At 42.1% G+C, this 27,120-nt stretch overlaps 1 protein-coding gene across 9 annotated transcripts in view; it reads left to right on the top strand.

Moving 5' to 3' along the window:
- Positions 1 to 27,120, top strand: part of TUBGCP5 (tubulin gamma complex component 5) — a 50,862-nt gene continuing 23,742 nt past the window's right edge. For 3 of the 9 annotated variants that reach the window (XR_004370778.2, XM_032758532.2, XM_058443947.1), the window contains exons 1-13: positions 1 to 188; positions 2,695 to 2,748; positions 2,846 to 2,954; positions 7,078 to 7,174; positions 7,876 to 7,955; positions 8,873 to 9,008; positions 12,548 to 12,665; positions 13,648 to 13,737; positions 15,037 to 15,130; positions 15,676 to 15,922; positions 17,733 to 17,935; positions 20,952 to 21,067; positions 22,561 to 22,829. Coding sequence is in view for 8 of the 9 variants with exons in the window: in XM_032758532.2 (XP_032614423.1) it covers positions 43 to 188; positions 2,695 to 2,748; positions 2,846 to 2,954; positions 7,078 to 7,174; positions 7,876 to 7,955; positions 8,873 to 9,008; positions 12,548 to 12,665; positions 13,648 to 13,737; positions 15,037 to 15,130; positions 15,676 to 15,922; positions 17,733 to 17,935; positions 20,952 to 21,067; positions 22,561 to 22,829 (1,759 nt within the window). In the remaining variant the exon portion in view is untranslated. Of the gene's footprint in view, positions 189 to 2,694; positions 2,749 to 2,845; positions 2,955 to 7,077; positions 7,175 to 7,875; positions 7,956 to 8,872; positions 9,009 to 12,547; positions 12,666 to 13,647; positions 13,738 to 15,036; positions 15,131 to 15,675; positions 15,923 to 17,732; positions 17,936 to 20,951; positions 21,068 to 22,560; positions 22,830 to 27,120 lie in introns of those variants that run through there. The other 6 variants (XM_032758524.2, XM_032758525.2, XM_032758529.2 and 3 more) reach the window with 6 other exon arrangements.

The following is a 27,120-nucleotide window of genomic DNA, read 5'->3' on the forward strand; positions in this document are numbered from 1 at the left end:
CAGGCACCTATTCGTTAGTCGCGCGCTGCAGGAGCGTGGAACATGGCGCGGCAGGGGCCGCCGTGGAGTCGGGTAGATGCGCAGCAGGAGCGCGATGTGCGGGAGCTCGTCCGGGGTGTCGCCGGCCTCCAGGACGAGGCAGACCCCAACTTCCAGCTCGCCCTAAACTTCGCGTGGTCCAACTTCAGGTGTGGGGCACGGCGCGCGGGCGGGTTCCCGGCCACAGCTCGGAGCCCGCGCGTGGGTCCCGCGCAGCCCGGGGTTGGGGCGCGCTGGGGCGGGGCATACGGCGGAGGCGGGCGCGGCCTCAGGGATCCTTCGCAGGCCTTGCCGCCTCCCGCTCCCCGCCGGCCAGCGCTCTCGGCGCGGTGCCCTGCGCACCCCACGGCGTGTTACCCGGGACGCGTACTGATCGTCACGGGGAAAGCGTGAACTGGGTTTCTTGCCGGCCGGGGCGCGCGCCTGCAACCCCAGTGCTCTGGGAGGCCCAGGCGGGACTCCAGGCCAGGCTGGGCAACGTAGCAACTCCATCTTTATAATTTTTTTTTTTTTTTTTTTTTTTAAAGAGATTGTATTCTCACTTACTCCTGCTCCCTGGTCAGCCCAGTGTAAGGTCTCTCTCACCCTGCTCTCCTTTTTCCAAAACGCGTGTCATGACACTGATTTAACCTGTCATTCCTGTCTCCTCCACTTCCACTCCAGCTAGAATGCTGCATCTCTGCACAGCTCCTGGCATGTAGCACGCTAAGTCACCTAATACAATTTCTAATGCAGTTTCTCTTGTAACTAATTTTTAAAGACTTACAGAATTTAGATTTTTACGTAGAGTGAGATCTCCTATTTTTCTTTATGGGAGATGTAAATTAAACAATACTTTTATGGTCGTTACCCATAATGAGATTATTACTAAAAGAATGTTAATGTTAATATTCTACCTGTTTAATTTCAGTAAAAATCTTCTCGGATAATGAACAGTTTTTCAAAATCCGTAATCTTAGTTACCTTAATGATCATAGCCATAAAGTGTCTAGTTGGCTTATAATAGGAATACGGGGCTTTCAGATTCTTTTAAAGCATGCCAAGTTTCTGAAGTAATAAACTGAATTCTTAAATGTAACTTATAAAAATAAACAATATGTGAAATAGGTTATACAATACAGAAACTTAAATGCTGAAATCCACGTTATTTTTCTACTAGTATTTCTAAATGACAGTAGGCAGATGGTCATCACTTTAGAGCTGGGAGAGACATTGGAGGTTACTATTTCCATTCACAGATTTCAGGAACTAAATTATAATAGGTAAAGTGATGTTACATTCACCCATTTACTGGACTAGAATCATATGTTTTTCAGTAGTGTAATTTTATTTCTTTTAAGTACAGATTGCTCTCTTTGATACTAAAAAATGGAAAGCATTTTTTTGCATAGGCTATGGTATATACATATACATTAGTTGCATAGGCTATGCTGTAATTTTATGATGCTTTAAACCATCAGAAAAATGAATAGTTCATATTTACATTCTTGAAAATTGTGGGCCGGGTGCAGTGCCTCACGCCTGTAATCCCAGCACTTTGGGAGGCTGAGGTGGGTGGATCACGAGGTCAGGAGATCAAGACCATCCTGGCTAACACGGTGAAACCCCGTCTCTACTAAAAATACAAAAAATTAGCTGGGCGTGGTGGCGAGTGCCTGTAGTCCCAGCTACTCGGGAGGCTGAGGCAGGAGAATGGCGTGAACCAGGGAGGCGGAGCTTGCAGTGAGCTGAGATTGCGCCACTGCACTCCAGCCTGGGCAACAGAGCAAGACTCCGTCTCAAAAAAAAAAAGAAAAAAAGAAAAGAAAAAAGAAAATTGTGGCAATTTAGAATTCTAGGCCTTAAAAGTTCAACGATGAGTAAGAGATAGCCTCTGTCTTTAAGAAAGAGACAAAAGTTAATGTATGATAGGGGTTTTTAACCTTGGGATCTGGAGATATAATTCAGATATTTGTTAATTTGGATGAGGAAAAAATTATACTAATCTCCAACTGAAAAGTAGCATCTCCTTCTATTATGAATGAAGGCAGCAAACCATAGTAGTATTAGCCTACCTATGACTTTATCACCAGTAAAAGTCACATACTGTTTTCACATCAGAGTTGTAGATATTTGTAAATGTTGTTTACTGTTACATTAATGGTAGTTAATTGGACCTTTTGCTTAATCTTGTTATTTAATACTTTCATAAATAACATTTCTTGCCATATCATAAACTTCTTGAAATATTTGACAACTGTACCTCAGTATAATGGGATTCCTTTGTATTTCTTTTTTGGCTTTAAAAACGTTATTCAGAGAAGGGGTCCTTAGGCTTCACTGGGCCTCACTATGGCATAAAAAGATTGGGACCACCTGATGTAGAATGTGTTCAGCTGGACTTAGATACAGGGGCTTATGGGAAGACAGAGGAGCCAGAGGACAAGGTTGGGAGGGTCAGGAAGCACCTGTGTGCTGGAGAAAGGATGCTTGCACAGTCTTGGACACAGTGATTATTTGCTTGCCTGATGGTGGAGGTAACAGAGGACAAGGTACACTCCATTCTGGAAATGTGTAGCTGAGTACAGAGCATATGGGGGATGTGGAGGGCCATGAGATGAGTTCACTTACCTGTGTGACAGAGTTGGCATAAGAATTGCATTTTGTCTTTAATAGATTTCATCGTTTCTTGGATGTCAACAGCCACAAAATAGAAAAAACAATCGAAGGGTAAGTCAGTGTGTATATGTGCACATCCAGAAATATATGTATTTTCTTACAGATCTTTTTAAGATAGCTTTATAATCATTGTTTTTTTATATTTTAGAATTTATGAAAAATTTATCATTCATTCTGATCTTAGCAAAGCTGCTAGTTGGAAGAGATTAACTGAGGAATTTCTAAATGCACCACTTCCCAGTATAAAGGAAATAAAGGTATGCCTTCAATTACGAGATGTCCATTGTGTATTTTACTGTTTCCCATCTGATTATTGTCAATTTGTTTCTGTTACTAAATATTTTATTTTAGTATTATCTACTGGCTAACAGGATCTCTTGGAAATTTACTTAAGTATTACCATCAAACTAGATATGCCTCAGTTTGTGATGAAAGAGCTTGTTTTTAATCATTTTTTCACCTCAGTCCTACTAAGGAAAGAGAGATCAGAGATTGATACAAATAGTAGCATTGTTTGGGTATCTTAAAACTTTCAAATGGTTTCTCGGCACTTGGCAGTGACTGTATAGATGCTTACTAGATGTCTGGCATACGCTCATATTGTTTGGGGGATTCCCCAAGACCACCTTTTGGCATAATGATTTGCTCAAAGGATTCACAGAACTTAAAAAAAAAAAAAGCTGTTATCCTCACTGTTAATGGTTTATTACAGTGAAAGGATACAGATTAAAATCACCAAAGGGAAAAGGTGCTTAGAGCAAAATCTAGGAGAAGCTAGGCACGCATGTCCAAATGTTCCTTCCCAGTGGAGTCACCTGGGGATGCAGTTAATTCTCTCAGTAACAGTATATGACAACATGTGCAAATTGTTACCCTCCACTCCCCCCAGGGTCACTCAGCTGAGCCTTGGTGACCAGCATTTTTATTGGGAGTGAGTCACAGAAGCAAGCAGAGCCCACATGGCTGACCTTAGCTGCTGAGTCTCTGGCCCCCTAGAGGTCAAACCAAGGATTGCAAGCGTATGGAAACAGCTGTGGGTTCCCTGAGCACAGTGGGACCACATTCCCTAGCTCTGCTGTGACACATCTTGTGCCTGCATAGTTCTTCCCCTTTCCCCTGCCTGAGGAAACTCACGTTTTAATATTAAGCTCAAGCACTGTCTCCACACATGCTATGTATTTCACTTCTTTATAGTTCCTTTCTTGTCTCCCCCTTTAAAATGCACATTTTACAGGCATAGGGCTCTGTGTCTGATTTGTTCCCGGACACCTAGAGCACAGTGGACAGTGCATGTTTGTTGAGGGAATCAGTAAGGCTGTGCAGTCTTGTCTGCTTCATTATCCCATCTCTGTCCACAGCCCCCACCCACTTACACAAGGTGGGATTGGTTATCCATTTCTCTTGCTATGTGGCATCTTAGATGTGTTTGTTATAGCAGAGGTCCCCAACCTCCACGTGGTGGATGAGTACCAATATGTGCCTGCTAGGAACCGGGCTGCATGGCAGAAGGTGCAGTGGAGTGAGTGAGGATGACTGCCTGAGCTCCACCTCCTGTCAGATCAGCGGTGGCATTAGATTCTCATAGGAGGGCAAACCCCGTTGTGAACTGCACATTTGAGGGCTCTAGGTTGCATGCTCCTTATGACGATCATGCCTAATGATCTGAGGTGGAACAGTTTCATCCTGAAACCAACCCCCACCCAACAGTCCATGGAAAAATTGTCTTCTAAAAAACCAGTCCCTGGTGCCAAAACGGTTGGAGATTGCTGTGTAGTGTCGCAATAACTTCACACTTCTTTTCTTTTTTTCTTTTTCGTTTTTTTTTTTTTTAAGACCAAGTGTCACTCTGTCGCCCAGGCTTGGAGTGCAGTGGCACAGTCTCGACTCATTGCAACCCCCACTTCCCAGATTCAAGTGATTCTCCTGCCTCAGCCTCCCGAGTAGCTGGGATTACAGGTGCCCATCACCATGCCCAGCTAATTTTTTGTATTTTTAGTAGAGAGAGGGTTTCACCATGTTGGCCAGGCTGGTCCCGAACTCTTGACCTCAAGCAATCCACCTGCCTTGGCCTCCCAAAGTGCTGGGATTACAGGCATGAGCCATCACGCCCAGCTTCTTTATTATCCTTTTAATGTCCGTGGGATCAGTAGTGATGACCCCTTTTTATTTTCTGATGTTAGTAATGTATATATTCTCTCTTTATTTTTTGTGGTTAGTATGTCTAGAGATTTATTAATGTTATTAATCTCTTGAGCAAATCAGTTTTTGGTTTTGCTGTCTTTATTATTGTTTCCTGTTTTCAATTTCTTTATTTTTATTTATTTTTTTTTTTTTTTGAGACGGAGTCTTCCTCTGTTGCCCAGGCTGGAGTGCAATGGTGCAATCTCAGCTCACTGCAGCCTCAGCCTCCTGGGTTCAAGGAATTCTCCTGCCTCAGCCTCCGGAGTAACTGGGATTACAAGCGTATGCCACCATGCCCGGCTAATTTTTGTATTTTTAGCAGAGATGAGGTTTCGCAATGTTGGCCAGGGTGGTCTCGAGCTCCTGACCTCAAGTGCTCTGCCCACCTTGGTTCCAAAAGTGCTGGGATTACAGGCGTGAGCTACCCCAGCCTGCTCTGTTGATATATTTTCAAGCTCATGCCAGTCTACTGGGTAAGCCCATCAAAAGCATTCTTCATTTCTGACACTTTGTTTTTCATTTGGAACACTTCGATTCTTTCTTAGAGTTTCCATCTCACCACTTATATTTCTGATCTGTTCTTCCTTGTTATCCACATTTTTCATTAGCACTCTTAGCATATTAATCATAGTTGTTTTCAATTCCCGGTCTGATAATTCCAACATTCCTGCCATGTTTGAGTCTGGTTTGGATGCTTGCTCTGTCTCTTCTGACATACTGTCAGGTGGCCAGCGTTGTCTACCTGGACACCTGAGCCCAGGACTCTGGGGCTTTTATTGGGCGCTTATCTCTTAGGCATAGGACCTGTGTGACTGACCACAATTACTGAAGTTCCAGAGCCTTCAAAGGAAAGCAGGTGTACAGCTTCAGTCACCCTGTTTCCACCAACGATCTAAACAGACTAGTACAACCTGGTTCAAGATCTGAGCATACAGGACACGTTTGCCAGTTCAAATATTTCAAGAGCTCAGTTACCACAAGCTGGCCAAGGTTTTTATTCATGAAAATAAGCCCTTTGGGGGGATGCTGAAGGCTGTGGTAATTCAGGCTTGCTGAGTTAATGCGTTCCCACACAGCTAATATCCCAATTTAAAAATCAATCGTATGAATAAGAAAAGACTGGCAATCAAATAGAAACTTGAACAAAGGAGAGTAATACCCAATAAAGGAAAATCAGTACTTTTAAGCTTATGGAAAAGTGCCTACCATTTCATAAGATAAGATAAATGCAAATTAAAGCAACACTGAGATAACATTTTTCACTGATCTGATTAATAAAAGGTGTGAGAAACAGGTAATTCTATATGTATGTATATTTGTATTACCTGTATGGAAGATATTTTGACACTATTTCTCAAAATTCCAAATACAAACACTCTTTGACTTAGCATTTCACTTTTTAGGAATTTATTATACAGATAAACTCTCCTAATTATGAAACAACAGCCGAGCGTGGTGGCCCATGCCTGTAATCCCAGCACTTTGGGAGGCCGAGGCGGGCAGATCATGAGGTCAGGAGTTCGAGACCATCCTGGCCAACATGGTGAAACCTCATCTCTACTAAAAATACAAAAGTTACCCAGGCGTGGTGGCGCGTACCTGTAATGCCAGCTACTCGGGAGGCTGAGACAGGAGAATCACTTGAACCAAGGGAGGCAGAGGTTGCGGTGAGCTGAGATCGCACTATTGCACTCCAGCCTGGGCAACAGAGCAAAAATCCATCTCAGGGAAAAAAAAAAAATATGAAACAACATAAGTTTGTGATAGTGAAAGATTGGGAAAAAAATCTAAATTTCATCAATAGGGGACTGGTTAAATAAAATATGGTACATCTGAGTTAAACTGTCAGGCATGTTTAAGCTTCATGATATATATTGCCACAGGAGAATAATTTTTAACCATAATGTTATACTCTAAAGACATTTCCGTCATTTTAGAAATAAAAAGCTGTCATCCACTCAGATCTTACACTTGTTAGAAATATAGAACTCAGATTTCAGATGGCTTTGAGGTGCCTTATGTGTATGCATTTGAGCTATGAAGAAGTTTGAAGGTTAGGAATTATTTAGGTATAACTCATGTTTTCTCAAACCAGGAAAAAAATTGGGGACATAACTGTCATGGAGTTATCTTTACTCAATCTAGTGTAGAAAGTATTTCCCAGCCTCAGAGATTTATGTTGTTCATTTTTTTTTAAAGACAGATGCACATTATTCCATACTGTCACTTCTTCTGTGTCTGTCAGACTCTCCTTCAAACAGCAGTTATGTGGAGACACCAAGAAATAAAGAAGTGGGTATGTTACTAGATGACTTAACATATGAGAAGTAAAAGAGAAATTGTTTGATTACTTAGTTACTAAACATTGAGTTTTATTGAAACTTATAAAAATCTGTGAAACTAAAGTATTTCTATTGCTTTGGATGCTATCACAATTGTAAAATTTTATTTAAAATGCTGTCAGCCCTCTATGTTCTCAGGTTCCAGACCCACAGATTCAATCAACTACAGATCAAAAATATCCAAAATAAATAAATAATAATAATACAACAATCTAAAATAATGCAATTTTTTAAAAAACTATTTACATAGCATTTACCTGGAATTAGGTATTATAAGTAATCTAGAGATTATTTAAAATATACAGCAGGATGTATTTAGGTTATATGCACATACTACACCATTTTCTATCAGCTTTGAGCATTGCGGAGGGTGGTGTTGCTCTGGAACCAATTCCCCTCAGATATTGAGGGATGATTGTATTCGTTCTAACTTTACAAACTACCTTCAGCTGTAGAAAGAGAACACTCACCTTTGAGAATGAGTTAATTAAAATGTAAAATGTTTTAGAATATCAATTTATTAAATGTTTCAATATTTTTAAATTTTTATTTCCTATTTTATTTTGAGTCTTGTTAGTCTTTTTTCCTCAGTTTTGAGGGTTTTTTTCAAAGATAGATATAATAAAGCTGATGAAGTTCTTCTGTTACATTTTAGAAAAGAAAGATGATTTCGACTGGGGAAAATACTTGATGGAAGGTGAAGAAATGGACATTGTTCCATACATGGACACACCAGTAAGTGGTAGTAGTTTTGCTACTGAAAATTGAAATACACACCAGGTGATACAGATGATTTTAATGGGTCTTTTCACCCTAGGTCAATTTCGCTAAAACAGGAACACTTTTCACTAAGCTAGAGTCATTTATTATGGAAGCCTGATTAGGATTTCACACCAAATCATTAGTAGTTAGAAGTTAAAAGGGGCTGGGCATGGTGGCCACATCTGTAATCTCAGCACTTTTCAGAGGCAGGAGGATCGCTTGAGCCTAGGAATTTGAGACCAGCCTGGGCAACATAGCAAGATCCTGTGTCTATTTTTTTTAAATAATTTTTTAAAAAGTTGTCTGGGCTTGGTGGCTCACACCTGTAATCGCAGCATTGTGGGAGGCTGAGGTGGGTGGATCACTTGACGCCAGGAGTTCGAGAGCAGCCTGGGCCACGTAGTGAAACCCCGTCAACTGAAAATACAAAAAATTAGCTGGGTGTGGTAGTACACGCCTGTAATCCCAGCTACTCAGGAGGCTCAGGCACAAGAATCTCTTGAACACAGGAGGTGGAGGCTGCAGTGAGCTGAGATCAGGCCATTGCACTCCAACCTGGATGACAAAGCAAGAGACTCTGTCTCAAAAAGAAAAAGTTAAAAGAGATGAGTACAAGTATCCCTTAAGGACCTGTGATCTTGGGACTTTTTGCCACAAAAAATAATTCCGTTCCTTATTATTTCAACATTATGGAAAAAAAGAAAAAGTAATAATCATATTTCCATTCCTGTAATAGGCGCTTCCAAGAGATTTAGGAAAAAAAATTTGTTTTTCTGTTCTATGTTGCTTCAAAGTTTTTGCTTTTCTTCAAAGTTTTCTTAGTCTTTTAATGTAAATAGCTTTAAGTGTCATACTCTGTAAAGCTAAAGTGTATTTCTTTTTTAAATCAGAATTGGTCTGAAGAAAGTGAAGAGGAAAATGATCAACAGCCCTTAAGCAGAGAGGACTCTGGAATTCAAGTAGACAGGACACCGTTAGAAGAACAAGATCAAAACAGAAAACTGGATCCTTGTATCAGTTGGAAAGGTATTATGTGTTAGGAGGTGCTGGCATTTTCTAATAGACAAATTCCCTAGAAGGAAAGGCAAGCTTTGAGATCAGTTCTGTGTAATCAAGGTATTGGCTAAGCTCTACCATCCCTATAAAACCAATTTTTAAAACCATTAGTAATGTTTTCTATGATGCTTAAGTAGTAGTACTATAGAATTAATGTTGAATTCATACATGTAGAGTGTACTTTTGTAATTTTTTTTCCTACACTTCTGAGAACTTTCTCAGGTCTAAATGTTTCCTTTTTTTTTTTTTAATTGAAGAAGGACTGATTTTGCTAAGATTGTGCCACTGCACTCCAGCTCTGGCAACAGAGCAAGACCCGGTCTCAAAAAAAATTAAAATAAAAAAGTATAAGGGAGGATATGCATAGGTTATATGCAAATACTATGCCATTTTATATCAGGGACTTGAGCACCTGCAGATTTTGGTGTCTGCAGCATTCCTGCAACCAATCCCCATTGGATACTGAGGGACAGCTGCATTTATTCCAGACTTTCTAATCTGTGCTATTGGTGTCACTGTGACCCAGAAACAGACTTTTTTATTTATGTGGCTTTGTAGTATTATGTCTTAATACATAGATGGCAAGTTTCCTCTCAGCTACTTGGGAGGCTGAGGCAGGAGAATCACTTGGCTCCTTTTCTTTTTTTTGGAGACAAGGGTCTCACTCTGTTTCCCAGGCTAGAGTGCAGTGGCACAATCTTAGCTCACTGTAACCTCCACCTCCTGGCCTCAAGCAATCCTCCCACCTCAGCCTCCTGAGTAGCTGGAAGTACAGGTGAGTGCCACCATACCCAGCTAATTTTTGTATTTATTGTAGAGACAGGGTTTCACCATGTTGCCCAGGCTAGTCTCAAACTCCTAGACTCAAGCAATTACCCCACCTCTGCCTCCCAAAGTGCTGGGATTACAGGTGTGAGCCACCATGCCCAGCCCACTTTGCTCTTCGCCCCCCACCCCTCTTTTTTGAGATGGAGTCTCACTCTGTCGCCCAGGCTACGTACAGTAGCATGATCTCACCTCACTATAAACTCCGTCTCCCAGGTTCAAACAATTCTCCTGCCTCAGCTTCCCAAGTAGCTGGGATTACAGGCATGCACCACCACACTCAGCTAATTTTTGTATTTTTAGTAGAGATAGGGTTTCACCATGTTGGCCAGGCTGGTCTCAAATTCCTGACCTCAACTGATCACCAGCCTCTGCCTCCCAAAGTGCGGGGATTACAGATGTGAACCACTGCTCTTTTTCAAAATTGGCTTAGCTATTTGTGAACTTCTGTTCTTCTTTAGACATTTTAGAAGCAGGATGGTAAACTTTAAAGAAAAAAAAAGGCCAAGCGCAGTGGCTTACGCCTGTAATCCCAGCACTTTGGGAGGCCGAGCTGGGTGGATCACTTGAGGTCAGGAGTTCAAGACCAGCCTGACCAACATGGTGAAACCCCACGTCTACTGAAAATACAAAATTAGCTAGGTGTAGTGGCGCACGCCTGTAATCCCAGCTACTTGGGAGGCTGAAGCAGGAGAATCGCTTGAACCCAGCAGGTGGAGGTTGCAGTGAGCCAAGATCACACCATTGCACTCCAGCCTGGGCAACAAGAGCAAAACTTTATCTCAAAAAAATAAATAAATAAATAAATAAATAATCCAGCTGGAGTTTTTATTGGGATTGCAGAGAATTTATAGATCTAATTTGGGGAGGCTTGATTGCCTTAACATAATAATAGCTACATTTATTGTAATTTTTATCTTTTATTAGAGTTTGGAATTTTTTTTTTAAAGATCTCGAGTGTTCATTTGTTAATTTCTACATATGTTATAGTTTTTATTTTTGTGAATGTTGCCTCTTTTGTTTATTCCTGATGTAGAAGAAATAATAACTGCTTTCTGTAAGTTGTCCTTATATGCAGCATTTTTGCCGAATTCTCATAATAGTTTGTTGATTCATTTGGTTTCTTATACAGATGATTAGTATCATCTGCGAATATTGATGGTTTTATCTCTTCCTGCTAGTTCTTATGCCTGTATCTTCTCTGTGACATGATAATCAAATCTCTTTTCTGGCCCACCAGCCCAACCCTCTAGTCCGTAGCAGAAGCAACAGCTCATAGGAGTGGGCTTCCCGGATGACTAGGGGGTTTTACCTGAAACTCCTCTGTTAAGTGTGATGGTTGTTTGGTATCAGTTCGGGGTATGTGGCCTTTATCAAATTAAGACAATTTCCTTCTATTCCTTTTTTTTTCTAGACGTCTTTAATCATAAATAAATGTTGAATTTTTATTAAATGCTATTATTTATCCATGAGATAATCTCATAACTTTTCTCTTTTATCCTAATAATACATCGATATTGAATTATCCTTGAATTCTTCACCTAAACTTGCTTGATCATGTTATTTTTTAGTACATTTTTAGATCGGGTTCAATTTTGGATTTGCTTTTTTTTTTAAGACCGGGTCCTGCTCTGTCACCCAGGCTGGAGTGCAGTAGCATGATCACAGCTCACTCCAGCCTCAACCTCCTGGGCTCAAGGTATCCTCCCACCTCAGCCTCCTAAGAAGCTGGGACTTCTGGTGCATGCCACCACACCCAGCTAACTGTTACTTTTTTGTAGAGATGAGGTCTCACTATGTTTGAGACCAGCCCAGGCTGGGATTGCAGGTGTGAGCCACTGAGCCCAGCAGGTTAGCTCTTTTTTAATGTAGGATTTTTCATCTTTATTCTTTGATGAATTACATGTATCCTGTCTTTATCTAGTTTAAAGCATCACTGTTATATTAGCCTCATAAAATGTTAGATGGCTTTCTCTTTTTCTGCTTTTTCAAACAACTTGTATAAGATAGAGGTTATCTAATCCTTCAAAATTTAGCACCAGTCCCGAGACTTTAGGAGTGGTTGGGAAGGTCTTTGGTTACCATTTCAATTTCCTTAATGGTTATTGGACAATTAACATATACCATTTATATCTTTTTATGTATGTGGCAATTTTTTTTTTTTTTTACTTTCTAGTCAATTACATTCATTTAATTAAATTTAGTATGTGTTTCTATATGTGTGGTTTTATTTTATTTTACTTTGTTTTTTGGGATAGGGTCTCACTGTGTCATCCAGGCTGGAGCGTAGTGGCATGATCTCAGCTCACTGCAGCCTCAACTTCTTGGCTCAACCAGTCCCCTCTGGTGTCAGCCTCCCGAGAACAAGCACATGCCACTATCCCTGGCTAATTTTTTTGTATTTTTTGTAGAGATGGGGGTCATACTTTGTTGCCCAGGCTGGTCTTGAACTCCTGGATTCAAGTGGTCATCCCACCCTGGCTTCCCAGAGGGCATATGTGTGAGCCATAGAACCCAGCAGATATATGTGGTTTAAAATAAATGATCATATATACATAAATGTTAGGTAGCTGTTATTTTTAAAAAGCCATTTTTGACTATATGTTTGAATGGAGCTGTAAGTCCGGGTATTGTGACCCAGTATTTTGTTGTTGTTAACTCAAACTGATTACATTTCTTTCAAGCAGATGAGCCCGATGACCGAAGCTGGCTGGAACATCATGTGGTCCATCAGTACTGGACTGCCAGGCCCTCCCAGTTTCCTCATAGTTTACATTTGCACTCTAATTTAGCTGCTGTCTGGTAAGAAGCTGAAGTTTTCATTTAATGTGATGATAGAAGAAACTTTGATGTTTAAACATTTGGCTTTGATGTGTGACTTAAATCAAGTTCTTCCCTGAAATTTGAACTTGTTTTTGTTTTGACAATTCTTTTTCTTTGGAGACAGAGTCTCACTCTAGTTGCCCAGACTGCAGTGCAGTGGTGAGATCTCGGCTCACTGCAGTCTTGACCTCACCCAACTAATTTTTTATTTTTTATTTTATTTTACTTTTTTTGCAGGGGGAGACAGTCTCGCTCTGTCACCCTGGCTGGAGTGCAGTGGCATAATCATTGTAACTCTGTAACCTCTGCCTCCTGGTTTCCGGCAATTCTCGTCCTTCAGCCTCCCAAGTAGCTGGGGTTATAGGTGCACGCCACCATGCCCAGCTAATTTTTATAGTTTTAGTAGAGATGGGGTTTTACCATGTTGGCCAGGCTGGTCTCGAACTCCTGTGTTCAAGTGATCCACCTGCCTCAGCCTCCCAAAGTGCTGGAATTACAGGTGTGAGCCAGCACACCTGGCTGGTGTTGAAAATTCTAGTTGAATAGTTTTTAATTATTTGTTATTGAAAATCATTAAATTATATTATTTAATTATAGTCTCTTTCCATTTTTTGTTGTTAATTTCAATGTAAATGGATTGGTATATATTAGGGCATTATTTGATATCTGTTTTGTTATACTTACTGCAAAAATACACATATTGTTTTCCAGAAAACAACATTACATAGTTGTAAACATTTGCCTAAATCAGCAATAAACATAACAATTGCAATTGTTCTGAAAGTGTTTCTCAGAGTATTCTGATTGACACGAAAATATAGGGGGCATTTAAGCCATTTATTATGTGTACTTGCTAATTGATTGCTACTTAAGTTAGCACTAAATTGCGAATATTTTTTGAGATAAGTTATTTACTTACTTAGAAACCTGTACATTGACAGTTATGTTTGCTGTCTCATAGGGACCAACACTTGTACAGCAGTGATCCATTGTATGTTCCAGATGACAGGGTTTTGGTTACTGAGACTCAGGTTATTCGGGAAACCCTATGGTAAGATGTATTCATTTAATTAATAGTCTTTATGAGACTTGATTACTGAGAAGCAAAAACTTTTATTAAAGGAAACTTTTCAAGCATTTTCACATGCAGACTAGAAACGGTCCATTAGGTGTGAAGTTCAGACCAGATTTGACTGTGGAGATTGAGAGAGTTTGATATAATTACTTCATTTTCATTTTAAATAATTTAGCATATAATTTACTTAGATTAGTCCATCTCTTCTTTAACACCGGAGTTTAAAGCAACATTTGCTACTGCCTTTTTTTTTTTTTTTTTTTTTTTTTTTGAGACAGAATCTCACTCTGTTGCCCAGGCTGGAGTGCAGTGGCTCTATCTCAGCTCACTGCAAGCTCCACCTCCCGGGTTCACGCCATTCTCCTGCTGCAGCCTCCAGAGTAGCTGAGACTACAGGAACCCGCCACCACGCCTTGCTAATTTTTACTTTTTTAGTGGAGACGGGGTTTCACTGTGTTAGCCAAGATGGTCTAGATCTCCTGACCTCATGATCCACCCGCCTTGGCCTCCCAAAATGCTGGGATTACAGGCGTGAGCCACCGCGCCAGCAGCTAGTGACTATTCTTAATAGGCGGAGTATATCAATGAGGGCCTGTGCCCGTACCTGGAAGCCAGGAATCTGATGCGGCACATGGTGCTGTTACTACTGAAATTCCAAGTCCTGGTGCTCTCACTGTAAAGTATGATATTGACATGCTCGCATTCTTAGAAATAGGAAGATCTCTTTGGGTCGTCAAGTATATGGGGGAGATGCTTTGACAACATGTTTTGGACTTCTAAGATGATGTTGAAATATCTTGAGTCTTAGGGTAATCAGATGAAAAGACTGATTCTTCCATTTTCTTAGTATCTGACCTTTTTGCCCCCTAATTCTGAATATTTAATAAAAATTTCCTGAGGTGGGGCATGGTGGCTCACACCTGTAATCCCAGCACTGTGGGAGGCCAAGGCGGGTGGATCACTTGAGCTCAGGAGTTCGAGACCAGCCTGGGCAACATGGTGAAACCCCATCTCTACAAAAAATGCAAAAATTAGCCAGGCATGGTGACATGCACCTGTAGTCCCAGCTACTGGAGAGGCTGAGGCTGCAGAATCACTTGAACCCAGGAGGGTTGTGGCTCCAGTGAGCTGTGATCATGCTGCTGCACTCCAGCCTAGGTGGGTGACAAAGTGAGTCCCTGTCAAAAAAAAAAAAAAATGTCCTGGGCATACTGTCGTGAATATTTTTCTAGACTTAAAGTACACTCGTCTTTTTTTTTTTTAATCTCATTTCAGGTTACTTTCAGGAGTGAAAAAGCTCTTTATATTTCAGTTGATAGATGGGAAGGTAACTGTGAGAAACAATATTATAGTAACTCATTTAACACATGTAAGTTATTTGTATTTATGGTAATTTAAGAAATAGGATTTATGTAAACTGTGGTAATATAATTTTAGAACATTTTACAATATTAAAATTACTGTTGAACTCGTTCTTGCTTCCTCACATGCAAAAAAAAGCTAACTTAAAAATATTTAATATCCAAAAAGAAAAATTGAGTTGTGCATCTTTACAGTACTTGGAGAATTCCTTAATATTGTTTGGGACATTTAATTTCAGTTTGCATTTTCTGCTTTTTATTTGTCATTCTGTATTGTGAAAGTTATATGCTGTAATTTTTTTGCTTTAAGTACATTTACCTTATGTATGTTTTTTAAAAATATAAGCCATAATTCTCTACTCTATTGAAATTATTGTTCACTCTTTTTCCTTTGGGTATAAAACTATAAATATTAATCATTTTATTACTTTGTCTTCTCCTAAACATACTGTTTAAAACAATTGCAAAATAAATATTTTACAGTGAGAGGGAAATGAATTTGAATGTTTACAGAAGACCACCTTTGAATAATTGCAGTTTGCTTCTGTTGTAGAGCTGTTTACGATCTGTGCTGGAACAAATAGCAGCATATGGCCAGGTTGTGTTTCGACTCCAGGAGTTCATTGATGAAGTCATGGGACACAGTTCCGAGAGCATGCTGCCTGGAAGTGGGTCTGTTCCTAAGAAGTCAACTGAAGCTCCCTTTAGAACTTACCAGGCTTTCATGTGGGCCCTGTACAAATATTTCATTAGTTTCAAAGAGGAACTTGCAGAAATTGAGAAGTGCATCATCAATAATGGTATTAAATGTTCTTTGTCTTTACTTATACTACACATAACTCATGATTTGAATGCCATTTCGATTTTTCATTATATAAGATTTGAAAGTTGCCTAGCTAGCAAATAAGTAGTTCTCGTGAATGCTTCATTTTTAAAATTATTTTAAATTTGTATTTTTAAGCCATTCATATCTCTCAAAATCAAAAAATTACAGAGGATTTAGAATGAAAAATCTAAATTATTCTTCCTGCACCAGTACCCCAGCCAGTCAGTTCTCGGCTTCTTATGCATCCTTCCAGAAAGAGTTTCAACATACACAAGCAGTGCATATACATATATGCATACCTAGCAGTCGTTACACTGCTCTCTTCAAATTTTTCTAATTTAAATTTTGAGGATAATACCATACATATGTGAAGAGCTTCTGTTTTCCTTTTTACAAATTGAGTGTTTCATCATATGGTTGTATCATAGCCCAGTCCCCTTAGTGGATTTAGGTTGTTCCCAGGCTTTTGCTATTGCCAGTAGTGCTGCAGTGATAATCACTTCTACATATCCATAATCGTACACAGGCAGTGAGTTATCTGTAGGGTAGATTCTTTTTTTTTTTTTTTTGTGAGACGGAGTCTCGCTCTCACCTAGGCTGGAGTGCAGTGGCACGATCTCTGCTCACTGCAAGCTCCGCCTCCTGGGTTCATGTGATTTTCCTGCCTCAGCCTCCCGAGTAACTGGTTACAGGCACCTGCCACCATCCCCAGCTAATTTTTGTATTCTCAGTAGAGACAGGCCTTCACTATGTTGACCAGGCTGGCTCTAACTCCTGGTCTCAGGTGATCCGCCCACCTTGGCCTCCCAAAATGCTGGGATTACAGGCACAAGCTGGGATTATACTGCATCCGACCATGTGGGGTAGGTTCTTATAAATGGAATTGCTGGGTCATGTGTGATTTTCCTAAGTTTTGCCACTTTATGGGGAGGTGTAGGTAAATACATTTTTACTCTTGTGAGCCATGTAGATGAATACCTGTTTCCTCACACTCTTGCCATCTGTGTGTTATCAGACGTCTTGGTCTTCACCAGTATGACAGCTGTAAAATGGTAACCCATGTAGCGTTTTTCACCTTAAATTTCGTTTTGAACTACCACAACAAATAGTACAGAGAGGCCCTGTGTTCCCATGACCTTGCTTCCCCCAGTGGCAAAACCTTACGTAGTGACAGTACATGGTCAAAACTGGGAAACTGACATTGACACAGCACATTAGCCAAACTGCAGACCTGACACGGTTTCACCAGTGTCGCAGGAACTTGCTTTGAACAGGGGTGGGTGTGGTATCTTCATGTATAGTTCCGGTCCTTTTTATCACATGTCTAGCTCCACATAGGCACTTCCATGTCCAGGTCACAGCTGTGCCATCGCCTCGCAGGAGCTTGCTTGTGCAGCCCTTTGTAGGCACAGCCTCCCTCACCCCTCACTGTAACATTAGCCCATTGGGAGGTGTTTTGTTTTACCTAGTGTAATTTTAATTTGCATTCTTTTATTATAAGTAAGGCCAACTGACTTTCTGTATGTTTTAGAATCACTCATCATTCCTTTTTTATGAACTGTCAGTTCCTTTATACATTATTTTTCTGCTGAGTTGTCTTTTTCTCCGTGACTTGCAGGAGTTCTTCCTTAGGGAAATTAGGTCCTTGTGGTGTGAGATTAAAATCCACCGTCCTCCATTTTGCCCTGCCTGTCCATAAGCCTGATGATTTGCCAGCATTTATGTCACATTTTAGATGCATGTATTTTTCCTTGCTGTTGAGTTTGATTTATTGATATTTGCAGATACTACAATAACTCTTGCAATAGTGGTGGACAAGTTGGCACCTCGATTGGCTCAGCTCAAGGTTCTGCACAAAGTGTTTAGTACTGGAGTAGCGGAAGTCCCACCTGATACTCGAAATGTCGTCCGGGCCTCTCACCTGCTCAACACCCTGTATAAGGCCATTCTTGAATATGACAATGTTGGAGAAGCCTCTGAGCAAACTGTATGTGAGACTCACAGCAGCGGAGTGGTAGACAGCTGATCGAGGTTCCTTGTTAAATGATACTTGAAGGGTGACTCATCAGACGGTTCAGAGTTTTTAAATTAGCTTCCAAATTTGAGGCTGTAGGAAACTGGCTTTTCAGCTCTAATTGCCAAGATCCTCAGAAGGATGAGGCAAGGACAAGGCAAGCTGTGAGAAGTACCTACCCGATGTGTATAGATATTTACAATAATGCTTTCTTACATAAACACTAACATGTAACTAACATGACATGAGATAGCTGAAGTAGACACATCCACAGAAACAAAGTGGAATGCTGGTTACCAAGGGCTGGGGAATGGGGAGCTGTTGTTTAGTGGGTACAGAGTTTCAGTTTTATAACATGAAAAAGTTCTGGAGATTTGTCACAACGATATGAATGTACTTAAAATCTCTGAACTTAAAAATGGGGAGGGTCAGGCACAGTGGCTCATGCCTGTAATCCCGACACTTTGGGAGGCCGAGGCGGGAGGATTCATTGAGCCCAGGAGTTTGAGACTTGCCTGGGCAACATAGTAAGACTCTGTCTTTAAAAAATAAGTTAAATTAAAATTTTTAAAAATATACAGTTAAGATGATAAATTTTCTGTTACATATTTTATATTGTATTTAAAAAAATACAAATCTAGGCCAGGCATAGTGGCTCATGCCTGTAGTCCCAGCTACATATGAGTCTGAGGTGAGAGGATCACTTGAGCCCAGGAATTTGAGACCAGCCTGGGCAACATACTGAGACCCTGTCTCTACAAAGTATTTTTAAAGTAGCCAGGTGTGCTGACACCAGGAATTCGAGACCAGCCTGGCCAACATGGTGAAATCCCGTGTCTACTAAAAATACAAACATTAGCCTAGCGTGATGGCGAACACCTGTAGTCCCAGCTACTCAGGAGGCTGAGGCAGGAGAATCACTTGAACCCAGGAGGATGCAGTGAACCGAGATCACACCACTACACTCCAGCCTGGGCAATAGAGCGAGACTCTGTCTCAAAAAAAGTAGCCATCTCTGGAGGCACATGCCTATGGTCCCAGGTACTCGAGAGGCTAAGGCAGGAAGATTGCTTGAGTGTGGAAGGTCAAGGCTGCAGTGAGCCATGTTTGCGCCACCGCACTCCAGCTTGGGTAACAGACCAAGACCCCGTCTCAAACAATATATAGATATAAAAATAAAAATCTAACTAGAGGCTGTAATTTAGAATGCTACAGTCTTATTGGGGTATGTACATTAGGTATATTTTCTAGTTTGTTGGTATAACTTTTTTTCACACCAATTTAATACCATATTTCTTTTTTTTTTTCTTTTTTTTTTTTTTTTTTTTGAGATGTAGTCTTGCTTTGTTGCCAGCCTGGAGTGCAGTTGCACAATCTCGGCTCACTGCAACCTCCACCTCCCAGGTTCAAGCGATTCTCCTGCCTCAGCCTCTCAAGTAGCTGAGACTACAGGTGCACGCTGCCACACCCAGCTAATTTTTTGTGTTTTTTTGTATTTTAGTAGAGATGGGGGTTTCACCATGTTGCCCAGGCTGGTCTTGAACTCCTGAGCTCAGGCAATCCACCTGCCTCGGCCCCCCGAAGTACTGGGACTACAGGCATGAGCCACGCGCCCAGCCAATATTGCATTTCAGTATAAAGGAGATTGATTTTCTCTCACCACTGCCATTTTTGTTCTCTGAGAACTGGTGGAATGAAGTAATTTCCCCATTCTTTCCTTCTTTTTTTTTTTTTTTTTTTTTTGAGACAGTCTCGTCTCGCTCAGTCGCCCAGGCTGGAGTCCAGTGGTGCAATCTCGGCTCACTGCAACCTCCATCTCCTGCATTCAAGCGATTCTTCTGCCTCAGCCCCCTGAGTAGCTGGGACTACAGGCGCACATCACCATGCCTGGCTAATTTTTTGGGGGCTTTTTGTTTTTTGTTTGAGATGGAGTCTCGCCCTGTCACCCAGGATGGAGTACAATGTCGCGATCTTGGCTTACTGCAACCTCCGTCTCCTGGGTTTAAACTATTCTCCTGCCTCAGCCTCCTGAGTAGCTGGGATTACAGGTGCCTGCCACCATGCCCATCTAATTTTTGTATTTTTAATAGAGATGGGGTTTCACCATGTTGGCCAGGCTGGTCTTGAACTCCTGACCCCCTGATCGGCCCACCTCGGCCTCCCAAAGTGCTGGGATTACAGGCATGAGCCACCGCACCCAGCTGTATTTTTTTTTTTAATAGAGACGGGGTTTTACCATATTGGCCAGGCTGGTCTGAAACTCCTGACCTTGTGATCTGCCCGCCTCAGCCTCCCAAAGTGCTGGGATTACAAGCGTGAGCCACCATGCCCAGCCAATTTCCTCATTCTTAATGGATGCTTTGCTAGTAATAGGATTTAGATAGGGAAACCTTGTTCGCTTGCCTGGGCTGTCTCAGGATTCACCTGCTGCCTCTGTGTCACTTTCACTCTCAAGTTTCCCAGTCTGGACTACAAACAATATGATCATCCCATATTTAGGTGAGTTTTTCTTTTTTCTTTTTTTTTTGTTTGGAGACAGTGTCACTCTGTCGCCAGGCTGGAGTGTAGTGGCGTGATCTTGGCTCATTGCAACCTCCACCTGCCAAATTCAAGCAATTCTCCTCCCTCAGCCTCCCAAGTAGCCAGGACTACAGGTGTGCATCACCATGCCCAGCTAATTTTTGTATTTTTAGTAGAGAGGGGGTTCACCATGTTGGCCAGGATGGTCTCGATCTCTTACCTCAGGTGATCCGCCCACCTCGGCCTCCCAAAGTGCTGGGATCACAGGCGTGAGCCACCGTGCCCAGCATTTAGGTGAGTTTTTCATAAGGATTTTATAGTGTATGTTTTTGGATTTTTAATTTCTTTGTGCCCCAAAAAACATAGAAATCTGATCACCTTTTTAAAGGATTTCAGAAATGTTTAAACCTCCTTTTATCCTAGTGACCAGGGAGACCTGAGAGCTGACCATGCACACTCTCTGCCTCAGGTCTCCCTCCTGTTCTCTCTCTGGGTGGAAACGGTGCGGCCTTACCTGCAGACGGTGGACGAGTGGATTGTGCATGGGCACCTGTGGGATGGCGCCAGGGAGTTCATCATCCAGAGGTGAGCTGCAGCAGAGCACAAGGTCACTGGGAGCTGGCATCACCACTTTCCTCCCCATGAAAATCAAATGCTTTCGTTAGTTTCAAACAGTACTGAGAAAGCACAGTTCACATCACAGAACTTGTCGTCATCATAGGCAAGTTCTATTTCATTTTTACGGAAGGCATCAGTAATACCAGCTGATTAGAAATATCTTTGTCCAAGTTTTGTCAGCCCACAACTTTTCTTAAGCAAATTATATTTTTGTATGATAGTATATTTATGGCTAGCTAGTACACACTGCTTCCCATAAAATGAGTTTAGATGATATCAGATGGTTTCAGCTATTTCCATTGTAAATTATCAGTAAAGAGATACAGAAATATAACAGAGTATACCTCTAATATATTTATTTCTCTGAATTATTTACTGATTTCTTTTATCTTAGTATAATATTGAACAAAACAAGGAAAATCTTAATCCATTTATGACAATTTCCCCTCAGTTAGTTGATTTTTCTGAACAGAATCGTATAAACAATGTAGAGCTATTTGTACTCTTTTAATCCAATTTTAAAGTATGCAGTATATTTAGATACATGGTTTCTATTGATAGCTATCCATTGAACTCATCAGGAAGGATAACTTTAAGTCTTTAGTGTTCTGGAAGGGTAGCAATATGTATGCAATGCTCACATAAGTGAACTGACCCTTCCTTTAACTCAGTCTCATGTCTGTCACTGTGTTCTGATTCATCAATCTCACATGAGAATTTTTGTGAAAAATGAGACTCTGACTGTTCTTCTAGGGTGATGAGTGACCATCATTTTATTGTTAAAAGTAGTCCAGTTAAGAATCTTTGTAGAGGCCGGGCACGGTGGCTCACGCCTGTAATCCCAGCACTTTGGGAGGCTGAGGCGGGTGGATCACCTGAGGTCAGGAGTTCGAGACCAGCCTCAACATGGAGAAACCCCGTCTCTACTAAAAGCACAAAATTAGCCGGGCGTAGTGGTGCGTGCGTGTAATCTCAGCTACTCGGGAGGCTGAGGCTGGAGAATTGTTTGAACCCGGGAGGCGGAGGTTGCGGTGAGTCAAGATCGCACCATTGCACTCCAGCCTGGGCAACAAGAGCGAAACTCCGTCTCAAAAAATAAATAAATAAAAAAGAATCTTTGTAGGGAAAATGATAGAGAAGTCTGCAGATTAGTTTCACAGGAGATGGTAAATGGATAAACTTTTATTCTACTTCTAAAGAGGACCAAATTGGTCATATTTTAAATAATTCCAATTCAGGAAACTATTTCTACTTAAATTTTACTTATACTATTCAAAGTATTTATTCACTTTTCTCTTTAAACTGAGATGAGATTAAAACTGCCCCATTTTGCCTAAAGATTGCTTCAGTTTACTAATAATTAATATTATGTTTTATAATGTCTGAACAACAAACTAGAACAAGTATGCTGTTTTTAAGAAAGAGAAATAAGAGTTTAAAATTCATTTGAATCTCTTTAGAAACAAAAATGTTCCAGTTAATCACAGAGACTTCTGGTATGCAACTTACACGTTATATAGCGTATCAGAAAAGACAGAAAATGAAGAAAAAATGAGTGATAACGCTAGTGCGAGTTCCGGCAGTGACCAGGGGCCCTCCAGCAGGCAGCACACCGTGGTGTCCTTCCTCAAACCTGTCCTGAAGCAGATCATAATGGCTGGCAAGTCGATGCAGCTGCTGAAGAACCTGCAGTGTGCGGAGAGCACCACCTGCCAGGCAGGAGCCAGAGGTACCTGTTCCATCTTCCTGTGTCTCCGTTGGTGTTGGGACACCTGACCTTACTCGCTCTTGTCATCCTGATACCTAATTATTTTGTAGTTTGCAAGGCATCAAACCCTCTTATTTCAGTGGTAATTACCATCGTGGTTGAATTAGTAACCATGCTGCTCTTGATTTCTTAAAAGATTGTCTTCGTTGAAAACTTTCAGTGCTGTGTTTGAAAAGGCAGTGACAGTAAGTTCCACATGCATTTTCCTCACTCCGGATTCCTTAGGACTGGAACTTTAAAAAGTAATTCCCTGCCACTTCTTTTCTTTTATTATTTTTATAAATTGACATAATAATTGTACATATTCATGGGGTACATAGTGATGTTTTAGTACATATATAGCGGTCAGATCAGGATAATCAGCACGTCCATCATCTCAAACATTTACTACTACTTTATGTTGGGGACATTCAGTATCCTCTTTGCTATGTGCAACTCTATAATACATTATTAACTATAGTCATCCCATAGTGATACAGAGCACTAGAACTTATTCCTTCCAGCTAGCTGTTTGTATCCTTTAACAAATATCTTCCTCTTTCTCCCTTCCCCCTACAGAATCCAGCATCTGGTATCCTGTTCTACTTTTTACTAATACGAGATCAACATTTTTTAGCTACCACATGAGTGAGAACATGCAGTGTTTAACTTTCTGTTCCTGGCTTATTTCACTTAACATAATGTCCACCATTTCCATCAGTGTTGCTGCAAACAACAGGATTCATTCTTTTTTATCTTCGAGATATATATATATATCACAATTTTTTTACCCATTCATCTGTTGTTGGGCACCTAGGTTGATTGCATGTCTTGGCTGTGTGAATAATGCTGCAGTAAACATGGGGGTACAGATGTCTCTTTGATAATCCTGATTTCCTTTCCTTTGTATAAATGCCCACCAGTGGGATTGCTATATCATATAGTAGTTCTATTTGTAGTTTTTTGAGGAACCTCCAAACTGTTCTCCATAGTGTCTGTACTAGTTTATATTCCCACCAACATTGTGTAAGAGTTTCCTTTTCTCCACATCCTCACCAGCATTTGTTATTTTTTGTCTTTGTGATAAATAGCCATCCTGACTAGGGTGAAATGATACCTCATTGTGGTTCTGATTTGCATTTTCCCTAATAATTAGTGATGCTGAGCATTTTTTCATCTATTTCTTGGCCATTTGTATTACTTTGGAGAAATGTCTGTTCAGATCATTTGCCTTTTTTTTTTTTTCTGAGACAGGGTTTTACTCCTATCACCCAGGCTGGAGTGCAGTGGTGCAATCTAGGCTCACTGCAAGCTCTGCCTCCCTGGCTCAAGTGATTCTCCTGCTTCAGCCTCCTGAGTAGCTGGGATTATAGGCACCTGCCACCACACCCGGCTAATTTTTTGTGTTTTTAGTAGAGATGGGGTTTCACCACATTGGCCAGTCTGATCTCGAACTCCTGACCTCAGGTGATCTGCCTGCCTTGGCCTCCCAAAGTGCTGGGATTACAGGCGTGAGCCACCATGCCTGGCCTCATTCATTGAATTCTTTCACTGTAAAATTTGTCTGTGTGTTAAACATCTGTTTCTGTTGAATTTCTCATTCAAATCATTCTTTTCCTGATTTTGTTGAATGTTTATTTGTACTCTCTTGTATCTCACCCAGTTTCCTTAAGATTTTAATTCTGAATTATTTTTCCGGCATTTCCTATATCATTGTAGTCTCTTACTAGAGAATTATTGGTTTTTTGGGGGGGTGTCATGTTTCTTTGCTTTTTCATGTTTGATGTATTTCTACATTGATTTCTACACATCTGGTGGGAAAGTCACCTTTTCCAATTTTATAGAGTACGTTTTGTAAAGAGTTATTCATATGAATGCGTCTTGGGGTGTGGGTTTAGTGGGATGCATTGGCCTTGGTTCTGGATGAATGCAGTAGTATAGCCTCCATGTACTTTCTTCAGTTGTAATCCACTTTAGTGATGTTTGCAAGTGCCTCAGTGGCCTACACTAAGGGAGTTTGTGGCAACAGTGGCACAATTGGCTGGGCATGGTGGCTCACGCCTGTAATCCCAGCACTTTCTGTTTTGAGACAGAGTCTTGCTCTGTTACCCAGGCTGGAGTGCAGTGGCATGATCTTGGCTCACTGCAGACTCTGCCTCCTGGGTTCAAGTGATTCTCTTGCCTCAGCCTCTCGAGTAGATGGGATTACAGGCATGTGCCACCACGCCTGGCTAATTTTTGTATTTTTAGTAGAGATGGGGTTTTACCATGTTGGTCAGGCTGATCTCGAACTCCTAGCCTCAAGCAATCCACCCACCTCGGCCTCCGAAAGTGTTGGGATTGCAGGCGTGAGCCACCACTCCCGGCCAATCCCAGCACTTTCGGAAGCCAAGGCAGGTGGATTACTTGAGGCCGGAAGTTTGAGACCAGGCTGGCCAACATGGTGAAACCGTGTCTCTACCCAAAATATAAAAATTAGCTAGATGTGGTGGCACATGCCTATAATCCCAGCTGCTTGGGAGGCTGAGGCACAAGAATCACTGGAACCCGGAAGGTGGAGGTTGCAGTGAGCCAAGATTATACCACTGTACTCCAACCTGGGCGACAAAGCAAGACTCTGTCCGAAAACAGAAAACAAACAGTAGCACAGCTTTGCTGGGATGGGCCTGCTGGACTGTTTCTCAGATTAGGGGTACATGCATGTACACAGTGGTTTGGCCAAGATGGGGTCTGGCTCACGGGTTGGGACCACAGGCTGTTACTCTGGCCAGGAACATGAGCATGTGGTTGCTTGGCCAGCCTATAGGCTTATCTGCCTGCCAGCAATGGCCCAAGGGGCTGTTTCTCAGGCCTGGGATGTGGGCACAAGACTGGTTTTCTGGCCAGGGGCTCCATGAGGACAGCCCACAGGGTCATTTCTCAAGCCTTGGACATGAGCGCAGGCTTCTCTGCTCGCCTGGGAGTATGTTTGCTGGGGGCGACCTATAAGGCTGTTTCTCAGGCCCAGGACGTGGGTACAAGGCTGCTTTGCTAGCCTGGGTGCATGTCTGCCTGCACAGTTCAAGGGGCTCTTTCTCAGTCCTGGGACATGGTCACATGGCTTGTTGGCAGCCCTAGGTATGTATCTGCCAGTGGCAGCCCATGAGGCTGCTTCTGAGGCCTAGCATGTGGGTGGAGGGCTGTTCGGCTGGCATGAGGGTGTGTTTACTGGGGGTGGTCTTCAAGGCTCTTTCTCAGGGCTGTTTGGCAGGCCCAGTATGCAGGACTGTGGCTGCTCAGCTGGCCTGTGACTCCCAGGCACTGCCTATGGGGCTTCTTCTCAAACCAAGGATTCAGCACAAGGCGCTCGAGAAGCCTGGGTACATGCCTGCCAGGGCGGCCTCTGAAACTGTTTCTCAGACCCTGAATGCTGGCCCAGGGCCACTGGGTAGGCCACGGGCCTGTCTGCAAGGGGTTAGTGCTATGGGGCTGTTTCTCAGTTCCTGGGCACAGGTCTGTAACTGCTTCACCAGCCTGGAGGCATGTCTGTCAGCTGGTAGGAAGCTCAGGGGTCTGTTCCCACCCTCTAGAGATGGCGCAGCAATTTGGCCAGCTCAAAGATGGGTTTGTTCTGTCGGGGCTGCCAGACTGTTCCTCTGGCTGGAAGTGCAGTGGCAGGGGCTGGTTTTCCTGCTGTGCAGGACCAGAATCACAGCCGATCCTGGGCCCAGGCTCCACATAGCTGGGGCTGTGGTGTTCAGCCACCCCTGTGGCCTTGGTGGAATGAGGATGGAGCCCCAGTGGCTGGGGTGCAGGAGAGGTGCAGTGGCTACTGGCCCAGAGGAGGGCGTGCTCCGGAGGTGGCTCTGGTCTGAAGATGGTGCCATGCTGCAACAGCTTGGCTCAAAGTGGGGGGTGGGGAAGGCACACCTTGTGCCCCTAACCCGGGGCAAGGCAGCAGCATGAATTCCCAGCAGCTCTCCAAACTGGGCTCAGAGCTCGCGGGAACTGTGGAATCCTCCTGTAGTAATGACTGTAGATGTTTGTGGGGGCTGGTGGGTTTCTTCTGCTTACCCCTACCCAACAATAGGAAGTCCTTCTTGACTCCAGACCAGCCTGATCTGCAAAGGGAAGACAGGGCTGCAGAGGCTGGAAGCCTCCACGCTGCCCTCCTGGGCCTCCAGTCACCAACACTTTGTCACACTCCCCCACTGCACTCCAGCACTTGCCCTTCAACTCCAGTCAGATCTTTTTTTTTTTTTTTTTTTTTTTTTTTGAGACGGAGTCTTGCCCT

This window comes from Hylobates moloch, unplaced genomic scaffold, assembly GCF_009828535.3.
Source record: "Hylobates moloch isolate HMO894 unplaced genomic scaffold, HMol_V3 SCAFFOLD_9, whole genome shotgun sequence".
Taxonomy (NCBI): domain Eukaryota; kingdom Metazoa; phylum Chordata; class Mammalia; order Primates; family Hylobatidae; genus Hylobates; species Hylobates moloch.